At 37.3% G+C, this 11,193-nt stretch overlaps 1 protein-coding gene across 1 annotated transcript; it reads right to left on the bottom strand.

Moving 5' to 3' along the window:
* Positions 1–1,042: 1,042 nt before the first annotated feature.
* LOC129248128 (probable cytochrome P450 309a2) lies at positions 1,043–3,076 on the bottom strand. Its single transcript, XM_054887566.1, has 7 exons — positions 2,880–3,076; positions 2,533–2,791; positions 2,360–2,464; positions 1,884–2,306; positions 1,689–1,818; positions 1,338–1,601; positions 1,043–1,253 (listed from the first exon to the last, which is right to left on the bottom strand). The coding sequence occupies exons 1-7, from the start codon at positions 3,074–3,076 to the stop codon at positions 1,090–1,092; spliced, it is 1,542 nt and encodes a 513-aa protein (XP_054743541.1). The 3' UTR covers positions 1,043–1,089.
* Between the last annotated feature and the right edge of the window lie 8,117 nt (positions 3,077–11,193).

The following is an 11,193-nucleotide window of genomic DNA, read 5'->3' as shown; positions in this document are numbered from 1 at the left end:
TTTTAATTTAGAAATGAAATATTCATTAATGATGACGATTGGGAAGTATCAACTGTTTCCCAAGAATCGTTCACCATCTCGTGTGAAGATGAAATATAATAGAAAATGCGATTGACGACAAGTTAACTTCCTGTAAGAGGTTTACTTAACCATAAGAAAACTAAAAGCTTTTTCTCTAAACCACAACGACCTTAAGGGTGTTGAACTGCTTACTGATCTTCAAATATATCTTTAAATATTGAAATTAAAGGAAAAACTCTCCAAGCTAAAATTGCTGACTTTTTAAATCAATTTGAATATCTTATGTAATAAATTGTTGAATGAAAATCCTTTCCTTGTCTTATATGTATGTATGTATTAATCTTCTTATTTTGGAAATAAAACTGTTTAAACATACATCTATTGCACAGTTTTTTGAACTCTTTTTATATTTTTCTCATAAGCGGACAAATTTGTCAGTCCCTTAGATGTCCGCTTAAAAGAGAGTACACTGTAGTAATATTGCAGGAATACCTACTAAGGACAAACTGTATATGTATTTTTTTATGGTAATATTAGAACAGAATTCTATTAATTTGAATTTTTTCGGTATGGAGCGCTGCTAACCGACTTTCTATAGTCCGAGCTCGACACCATCTACACCACGACAGCGCTACATAACTCATAAGCGACGCGATGCTCGAGCTTATGGAGGAGCAATTGAACCATCTTAGAGCGAGCGTTCATCAAATGGCAGTCACAGTCACGCGACTGAACTTCATCGATTATTTTCTCTGGAGTTACATTAAGACTTAGTCCACACTAACAAGCCAATCAGTTTGGACGAGCTGGATCTAGACCGGAATAACGCGGTATATACTATCCACTTGAAGCCAAGGCAACCATTTGAATTACGAGCTATTCCTTACATACTACCTCGAATATGGCTATATAATAATGCAAGAATTAATATATGTCTCACACTCTTTTTATACAAAATTTAATTTGTTTCCTATAGTTCTTTTCCAATTTACATTTAATTAAAGCAAAATTCCACAACAAGTAAAAATAAGCAATTCCATTATATTATGAATTGGTAAAATAGACAAGTCATAATTTTCTAATTTCTAGCATAAGTTTTTCATTCAGATTGAGTAGAAATGAATCAATACCTTGGTTATTGCCGTGCTGTGTCAGTCCACAAGTGCTAATGGCAAACTGCGAAACTATAGGCACTAGAGCCGATTTTATAATTACCATAGCCAAGTCCTTGCCTGGAAACAAAACAAAAGCTGTTTAGATCCCTCTAAATACGAGTAAGAGTAATATCACCAAAATAGTCTGAAAAAAATTATTACCTAAGCAGCTTCTCGGTCCAGCACCGAATGGCAGAAAAACTCGACTCTCCATTAATTCCTTTGGTGCAACGTTCTCGAAGCGTTCGGGCATGAATGAATTTGGTTCACAGAAGATTAGGGGATCGTGATGATAAGAGTAAACGGGTACACACAACATCATGCCATCATCCAGCTGCAGCGTTTTGTGCTTAGAAAGCTGCACCACATTGGCATTACTGCAGACGCGACGACAGTAGGGTACTATAGGACTTAGGCGCAAAGTTTCTGAAATATTGTAAGAGCCAGTCATACATACATATGAAATGCGTGTGAGAAGCGTAGCAATTATTTTGAGCAAAAGCAGTATCCCACCATATATGCAGTGGTCCAGATAGGAAAGAGACATCAAAGTGTCAAAAGAGAGTTCCTTGCAATTTTCACGCCTTTGCGTTTGCACCAGTTCGGCACGTAATTTGGCTTGCACGCGTGGCTCTTTCGCAAGCTAAAATGCATTACAAATTTATTATTGTACTAAAATATTAATAATTTTCATTCATTTTTACTCACATAATAAATCGTATAAGCCAACGTACTGCATACCTCCTCAAAACCATCGATCAGCATAGCCATGCAATTCCCCGTCAGCGCATCATCACTCATAAGGCCCGAATGACGCAGGTTATCCAAATAACTGAGAAAATTAGGCGCACCGCACGGATCGCGGAGCTTCATATGACACTCCAATGCATCGACGGTGAACTGCATAAAATAGCTATCCACTGTCTTGGAAATCAAACGGAAAGGCCATAGTCGCCAAAGTAGTGGCATGACAGCAGACACGAAGGAGTAGCGGCTTAAACTGCGCGTCTGCTTGACTGCACGCTGCGCCATCATCAGAAACCTATTTCCTTTTTTCGATAGCGTTAAAGTTCCCGCATCTACGCCCCAAATAAAAATACAGAGCGCATCAGCTACGAAACGTTCAACAAACTATTGGAAATGCATTAAAAGAAGATCAGTGCCGAAATTTTCACGCAACTCACATCTGTGACCTCCACAATTTCTGGTTGGGCATCACCACATTTTTGTCCCAAATAATGCAGTAAATGCCTACTACTCACTAGCCACACTTCGTAGGAGCGCTTTAACTACAATTTGTGGAAACCAATTTATCTTTTTTTTTCTTCAAAATAAAAATCCACATTTTCTCACTAACCCGACGAAGTGTCAAAGCCGCACACGCCACGGTGCGATTTTTCTTCCAGCGTTCGCCTGTGCTCCACATTGCACTGTGCATGGCTAATTTGTCCAATTTGTTCTCCTTGTGGTGCCGCATCCAACTACTCGCCGCTGTCACCTCAAAGGCATTGAAATTCAAGTCGAGCACTTCGTGCGCCAAACGCATGTCCAGTACAAGGATTTGTGGTTGACGTACGAAATAAATACCCACCATGCGACTGCGATGCTTATACCGTCTAGCCGGAGTAGTGAAGAAAACGCCAAGAATAACACAAAGAGATACATGTACGTATGTATGTGTGTAAAAAAAGATAAATCGCCTACCCATAAATCGCATCGATTTCATAAATCAGATTTCTATTTCGCGTTAAAATGCTAGGAAAAGAACCGAATATAGTCAATGGCAACGCGGTGCGCAATCCGCGACTCTGCCAATAGTTGAAGTTCCACGAGAAATACAAATAGGCCGGCAGCAATACGATATGCAACAAAAAGATAAGCTGAAGAAAATACTCCAACATTTCGATCTATGTATCTTTTTTATTTTTTTTTTTTTGAAATAAGATCTTTTCATTATTTTACTTAATTTCACTGTGACAATATGTCACTGAAAGAAAGCTTTTTCAGAGAAATACATTTCAGAAAAGTGATTGAATATTAAAAAACAAAGAGTTCAAATAGTATTTTCATCTGCCTATATTACAAATTGATTACAGTGTAATAAAGCAAGAATAAAGAAATGTGAAACTACATTTTTCATTCATTATAACATCAATATACTTGTTCCAATGACCCTCTAATAATTCTGTATTGTTTCTGTAATGATTTATTTAACTTAACCGGCTCAACTTAACTTTTCTATTACCATATATACTTATGCACATATATACATATAATTGGCACGTACACTCTCTTTGGGTGTTTGGCCGAGTTCCTCCTCCTATTTCCATTTCCATTATTTTCCAAAAATGTTCCGCAGAATCTTTCTCTCAAACACTCCAAGCGACGCTCCATCGGATATTATCACCGTCCACGCTTCTGCGCCATACGTTAGGACGGGCGTGATGAGAGCCTTGTAGAGTGTTAGTTTTGTTCGTCGAGAGAGGACTTTACTGCTCAGTTGACTACTTAGTCCAAAGTAGCATTTGTTGGCAAAAGAGATTCTACGTTGGATTTCAAGGCTGACATTGTTATCGGTGTTAATGCTGGTTCCTAAATACCCGAAGTCTTTTACAACCTCGAAATTATAACTGTCAACAGAGACGTGGGTGGCGATACGCGAGTGCGCCGACTGTTTGTTTGAAGACAGGAGGTACTTCGTTTTGTCCTCGTTCACCACAAGACCCATTCGGTTTGCCTCTTTATCCAGCTTGGAAAAGGCAGAACTAACAACGCGGTTGTTAAGGCCGATGATGTCAATATCATCGGCGTACGCCAACAATTGTACGCTCTTATAAAACATTGTGCCTGAGCACAAGTTCTGCGGCTCGTACGATGCTCTCCAACATCAGGTTAAAGCAATCACACGACAGCGAGTCACCCTGTCTGAAACCTCGTTTGGTATCAAACGGCTCGGAGGGGTCCTTCCCAATTCCGACGGCGCTGCTGGTGTTGAGCATAGTCGACTCATAAATTATACTCAGTTTCGTGGCAAATTTCGCTTGTTGACAATTGAATGAGGAGCTAAAGACAATCCTATCGCCGCAACTGCATTACGAAAGCGCGGCAAAAGTGCAAATAATAGTTACCAATTGCTGGAAAAACTTCATATTTCGAGAATGTTTGTTTACCGCAAGATCAATCGTTTTCCCCAGACGTCTGAAGCGACTGACAGAAAAATAAGTGGTCGTCCTTGCGTGTTTTGAACCAGCGCAGCCATAAAAGCCGTCCGAAAAAGAATTCGCAGAAACCCTCATAGAAAGCAGAAAATCATGTCCAGGGAAATGATCGACCAGATCCATGTCAAGACTAATTAGAGATAATATCCACATAGAAACCTTCCGCCGGTCAACTGATTATCTTTTCATAACGCGCTTGAAGAAAATTTGACTCGACAGATGCAAGCCGCTTCTCCAGCGGCACGCGGTCAAAGGCCAAGAAAATATTCTAGAAGAAGTTTTTAATATGCAAAACCATAAAATCTGTGCTAAAACTTCTGAAGATGTAACACAGGTTGTTCCAAGAGTTCAGTGTGCCCACCATCCAGCCCCCGTAATGGTTTGGTGGGGAGTGTATTGTAAAAGCGTTACATCTGTTCATTCCTACTAAAAGGGTGTTAACATCGGGGCAAAGTGTACCAAGAGGACGTTTTAGAATGATTGGTGAAGCAGTCGAGCAGTACCTCTTCAATTGAGAGCGTTGGATATTCCCGCGAGATTCCGCTTCAGCCCATAAGGCAAAAACCACCGAGCAAAGGCTAAAAAGCAATATTCCTGGGTTCATAGCCACAGAAGATTGGCCGTATGGAAGTCCAAATCTGAATCTACAGTTGGGGGTCAGAATTGGAAAACATAGCCTGCCGAAGACCTCACAAAAATTTGGAGAGTCTCAAACAATCTTTGGTTCGAGTAGCGACGTCAATACCCATGATTGCATTACAAAAATGTGGTAAAAGTGCAAGAGAGATTTACGAATTGCTGAAAAAATATTTGTTTACCGCCCGATCAATCGTTTTCGCCAAGTGTATGAAATAACAGAGAGAAAAAGAAGTGATCGTCCTCGCGGGGTTCGAATCAGTGCACCGTAAAGCCATTCGGGAAATAGTCAGCAGAAATCTCCACAGAAATCAGAAAACCACGCCCAGGAAAATGAATGTATCGACCAGATCCATGTCATGACTAATTAGAAATGATCTCCACATGAAAGCCCTGACCCGCTCAACTGGTCATCTTTTCACAACGCGTGACGAATGGTCGCGATATGACAGAAAGGCTATTGTTTACGTTTAATTTTCGTCTTCGACGCTGTCACACTCTGAAGACAGATGGCATTGTTAATAACTTGAGTAGCGCACTGATTCGCAAACGCCATGCACCAGTAATTTCTGTCAGTAGTTCTGTTTTAAGCGGGTCACAATCACGCTGCAAATCATGAGAATCAATTGAACTTTCAGCATATCGACCTGTGTGTGGCGTGGTTTGCAACAGGTTGAAAGCTGCCAAACAAAATTGTGTTCTTGCAATCGGTTGCGTGTTGATGGCAAAGTTGAATTTTTGTAATAACTTTTGGGATTTCGAAGTGAGTACGTGCGCGCAAAAATAGTAACATTCATAATAAACGCTACCATACTTGGCACACGACCCGTGGTGTGCGGTTAAACTAATTTCAACCGTTTGTTATAAGTTGTGGCGCGTTTGCGACCCGCATTACCTGGCAGGATTGTGCTCTAGTACGTGGCATTTCCTCTAAACAGATATAAATATAAATGAAGATGATCCTTTATTTTATTGTTTTTTATTTATTCAAAACCAACGTTTTTTGTTTATTTTTAATCTCGTTTACTTTAAGTCCAAAATATAATAATAGTTTTTGCAGACCGCATAGAGCTAATAGGAGCTGAAATTACTACTGATACTTAAATAAATAAGGAAATAGGTATATCAATAATAAAAAATTGTTCGCAATAGTACGAGGAAGGAATAAGTGATAATATCGTAAAACAACATTATTTGAGTCGAGGATACAAATTAACTAGCTCCAGAACTCAGTTACTTATATGATATAGTGCTGCCATTACAAAAATGTATATCCCTTCGTAGGATTATTATTTCTACTTGAACTTCAAAATCATACACAAGGTACCACATATCACCAAATGCATTTTAAATAATAAAATGTGTATTTTTTTAAATCATTTTATTCATGTATGCAAGTATGTCTAAGAAAATGACCAGCATAGCCGCTGCTTATGTTGCTTCGTTGGTGTCAGAACCATAGATGACTAGATGCGAAACTCTTTTTCTGGCGGGAGCGCTGTAAAAATGTACATTCTTTATAACATTCAGCAGTAATGCCTCGCTGGAAGAAACATTGAATTGATATTTTTTAAACAAAAATTGGGAATTTTCAGTTTCTACACCACCATTGAAATTTGGTGCGCGGTTGCTCAGTGGTCTTATATCACCCGTATACACAAACATTTAATTAAAATAAGCATAATGAGTATAAAAGACATAAATAAGCAAAAATAGATATTTATATAAAACTAGCGTACCCTCGCCCGCTTCGCTAGGCGATAAATTCAATGATTAATACGAAACAAAGCAAATTCTTTGATACAATTTCATCCGAACTTTATTGTAACACTTTTTGGTAGACAACGTTTTTGGTTTCTCCATCTTTCGCGTAAATGAATAATGACGATGGTTTGCCTACTCGTGAGCAAGCTACATACAATTGTCCATGAGAAAAAATTGGGTATTCTAAATTAATACCGCACATTTGTAGAGACTGTTCTTGCGCCTTATTAATTGTCATAGCGAAGGCAAGGTGAATAGGGAACTGCAAACGTTTGAAATCGAATGGTAAATCCGTCGGAATCAGTGGAATTCTGGGTATCAAAACGTCTTCTCCTTTGTACTTTCCTTTCAAAATTGTTGCTTCGATAACGTTACCCATTAGCTTCTTCACAGCGAGTCTGGTACCGTTGCAAAGTCGTGGCACATTAATGTTGCGCCGCATAATAATCGGTGCTCCAATTTTTTATCGTAAATTATGAGGTGGTAGGCCTGTCGAGTGAGTTTAAGAATTCAGTTGGATAATTTACGACATCATCTTGATCAGTAATAGTGTCCATTGACTTATATGCAACTATGTCATTAGGTATTTGATCCAAAATAGCTGCTTTTATATCATTGACGTCCTTATTTTTCCCATCTAAAATTGCTCTTTCGCTGAGCCAATCATGGTTTTTGTAATGTTGAACTATGTTTGGAAATACACTCTGTATCAATGCCTCTTTAGACTGTGCAAAAGTGCAGAAATTGTTAGGCAATGTAATCATTTCTGTTGGATCGACAGACATTTGGCCATTTCCGATTTTCAGTAATTGGTGTGAAAATTCAGCTGCTGACGGATCGTTCTGTAGTTGAACACGTACGTTTGTAGCAAGTGTAAGCGTGTTTACATGTCTCCATAAATACGATGATTTTAAACATGCATTGATTTCATCTGCAGCCATAGATTTTGGGATCACAGGTAATGTTTGGCTTCCTCGTAGATCTTTCAAAGTTCTATCAAGTGCTTCCAATGATTTCTTGTGTGCCATAGTACACTTGTCCCATACGATGAGCTTACATACTTTAAAAACTTTTGCCATTCCAGATGTTTTCGAAATATTACATTTTGGTGTTTCATTTACCTGCATATTCAAAGGCAACTTTAATGCAGAATGTGCTGTGCAACCACCTTCCAGTAATGTAGCCACAATTCCGGAAGAAGCGAGTGCCAATGCAACGTTATTATCTGATCGAATTGTTGCTAATATCAATGAAATCAAAAAGGTCTTTCCTGTTCCCCCAGGAGCATCCAAGAAAAACAATCCACCAGTTCCATGGCTAACATTATTCATGATTGTATCATAAACATGTTGCTGTTGGTCATTCAATTTCGTTAAATTTGATGTTACAAATGTGTTTAGTTCATTACAATCATAATGGTATTCCCGCTCCAGTTCTCGATTGAGAACTTCGGATTATGTTTTCGATTCGTGATGAACAATTTCCGTCTTTGACTCGTTGTTCGTTGAATTTTCGTCTGAAACAACAATCACATTGTCCTCACCGATCTGAACTCCCATGTCTTCAAACACGCTCATTTCGTTGGAGTTATCTGAATTTTGTGTATTCATGTGTTCATCCTCTTCGGTAAATAAATCCACAACTTTATTTAAATCTGCCATTCCGAAAATGTAATGTTATTTTTTTCAATTCGTATCAATCCGGGAACAATGTATTCTATTGTAATCTTATCGATGTGAATACCCAAAGAAAACTGTCAACACACAAGGCCTATAGATTTACCAGGTCTGCTTGAAACTGCAAAAACAAATTTTTTCTGCCACATCACATGGGAAGATGCGTTGGTGTGCGGTATTCGTAAACAAACCGTTTGATCCTTTCCCTTGTTCTTACAAAATGTATATCTCGTTTGACGTAAACCCAACAACAACTTCTGTCAAATTCTCTGAGAATCGAATAACTGTTTTCTTGTCTGGAAAACCTTGGTAAATCTATCATCCTTGCCTCGTTTGACGTAAACCCAACAACAACTTCTGTCAAATTCTCTGAGAGCCGAATAACTGTTTCTTGTCTGGCAAACAAATCTATTATCCTTGGTGAACACACTTGTTACTCTCACAAATGAGCTGCACACAAAACACAAATCAGTAGTTCGGCGTTCGTGTATGTGTACCGAAGCATATCACTTCATAAAGAGCGTACACACCTCTGTGTTTATGTTTACTCTCCGTCGAAAAAATTTGCAACTTAGCAACTCGACACAAATCGTTTCACAATAACGGAAAATTCGTATATTTGTTCCAAAAAAGTTGTACACATAAAATTAATGTTAATTCGAAACTTAATCTAAGAATCGAGAAAGTTCTGCGACAATTTTCACTAAAAACACAATTTGTACAATACAATATTTTGATTTTTTCTTTTTTTTATACAGAAAATATTAAAACATTTTTTTGTTTGCTAAAAACCTTCCTCTAGTGGGTCCCTATAATATGAAAAAAGAACGAATAAAATTGGCTTCGTATCGGCCCAAAACAATACGTACAAACGAACATCATTTCATTTTTATAGGTATATGTATATAGATTATTCGTTGGCTCGAATCTCGGTGAAACCAAAATTAATAAAAAAAAAAACATTTTTCTAATAGCGGTCGCCCCTCGCCAGGCAATGGCAAACCTCCGAGTGTATTTCTGCCATGAAAAAGCTGCTCATAAAAATATCCGCCGTTCGGAGTCGGCTTGAAACTGTAGGTCCCTCCATTTGTGGAACAACATCAAGACGCACACCACAAATAGGAGGAGGAGCTCGGCCAAACATTCAAAGGGTGTATATATATAAAATTATTCAAAATTTAAATAAAAAATTTAAGTTTAAATAAATAAATAAAATATTGAAATTTTTTACCATGACATAAAAAGTAGGTAACCAATATATTCATATATGTACTCAAGACGAACTAAAAGTACCAGTCGAAAAGGATATAAGAGGCTTTGAGTGATTCTAAAAACACAGTTTTTATTAAATTATTTAAATTGTCCATTGTTGTCAATTCAAGTATTGAAACGAGCTCCTGGGCGGGCTCTCACACAAAATAAAAAAATCATGATTGTCAGAACAACGACGGATTTTAAATGCGGAAGAATACGTGTGTTGAGTGAGTTGTTGACATGATCTTGCCAACCTCTGATCTAGAGCGACAAAAAAAGGAGGTAAAACGTCGTATAAAACTGAAGAATAATAGAAACAAGATTGCGCCCATGAGAGAGTGCGTGAAGTCGCATTAGCTGAGTTTTGCAGTGTTGCCAACCATTTGCTCTCCGCAATAAATTTAGTGCTTTCTTATACCTAAAATGCGAAAATTTTTAAGTTTGGTGTTTCTTTCTTTTTTTGTAATTTAAAGCTACCGAAACTATAAGTAAAAAAAGCCCTGTATTATTAAACAAAAGAAGGTTAAAAAAGGTCACTCTGAAAAGGTTTTAGTGTTAATGAAAATTTTTTGATTCTTATAAAATTTGATATTTTGAAAATGCAAATTTAATTTTTTACTCCTTTTAAGGTTGTGCAAGAATATTAAATCTTCTTCTCTCAACGCTTCTTAACATTGAAAACTTTTCTACGCGTTTTAAAAAGCGTTTGGACTTACTGAATACGAATTAAAACCATTGAGGTGTAATCGTTTCTTCCGATCCTCAATATACCTATAAATACCAGAAAATACTAAAAAAGCCATAACGACATTTTTACAAAAAGAGTACCTTATCTTGTTACATAACCTAACATAACATAATAAGCAAACAAGTCGTTCTCTTAACAAAAAACTCATAAATTAAATTACACATAACCATAACACATTTATAAAAAAAAAAACGCACATTTTAAAGACAATTTGTCACACATACAAAGTTCTTTAAGTAATTCAATAAAAATTGTGTATTTTATTTGCTTTAAATAGACATTTTAGTGCGAAAGAGAGATTTCACTGCTGAAAGGAGAAGAACACCAACAATAACCGCAATCGCGGGCAATGTACCGAGATGTTAAAAAAAAATTAAACCTAATAAAATCACCTGAGTGAATTATTGAACTAATTTTTAAAAAATGAATACATGAATGAATTACAAACATTACATTTTAATTAGAACAGGCTAGAAAAATGACATGAAGAAAGATCTAAAAGTCCGAGACTAAATAACAAAAAAATGCTAAATCAAGTTGCAAAATGGTAATCTGGCCATACTGGTGCTAATACGACGTCACTCATTGTCAAATTTGCTGAAAGCAAAGAAGCGGTACCACGATAGGCGCCATCTCATTATTCTTTCCATCATGGATAAAACCTAAGATTGAGTAGGAAGTAAAAACAACAAAGTTAGTTGACTACTGGATGAAATATGGGA

Source organism: Anastrepha obliqua, chromosome 5 (assembly GCF_027943255.1).
Source record: "Anastrepha obliqua isolate idAnaObli1 chromosome 5, idAnaObli1_1.0, whole genome shotgun sequence".
NCBI classification, from domain to species: Eukaryota; Metazoa; Arthropoda; class Insecta; order Diptera; family Tephritidae; genus Anastrepha; species Anastrepha obliqua.
Note: the sequence above shows the minus strand (reverse complement) of the source record. Positions and strands in the feature narration are given on the sequence as shown.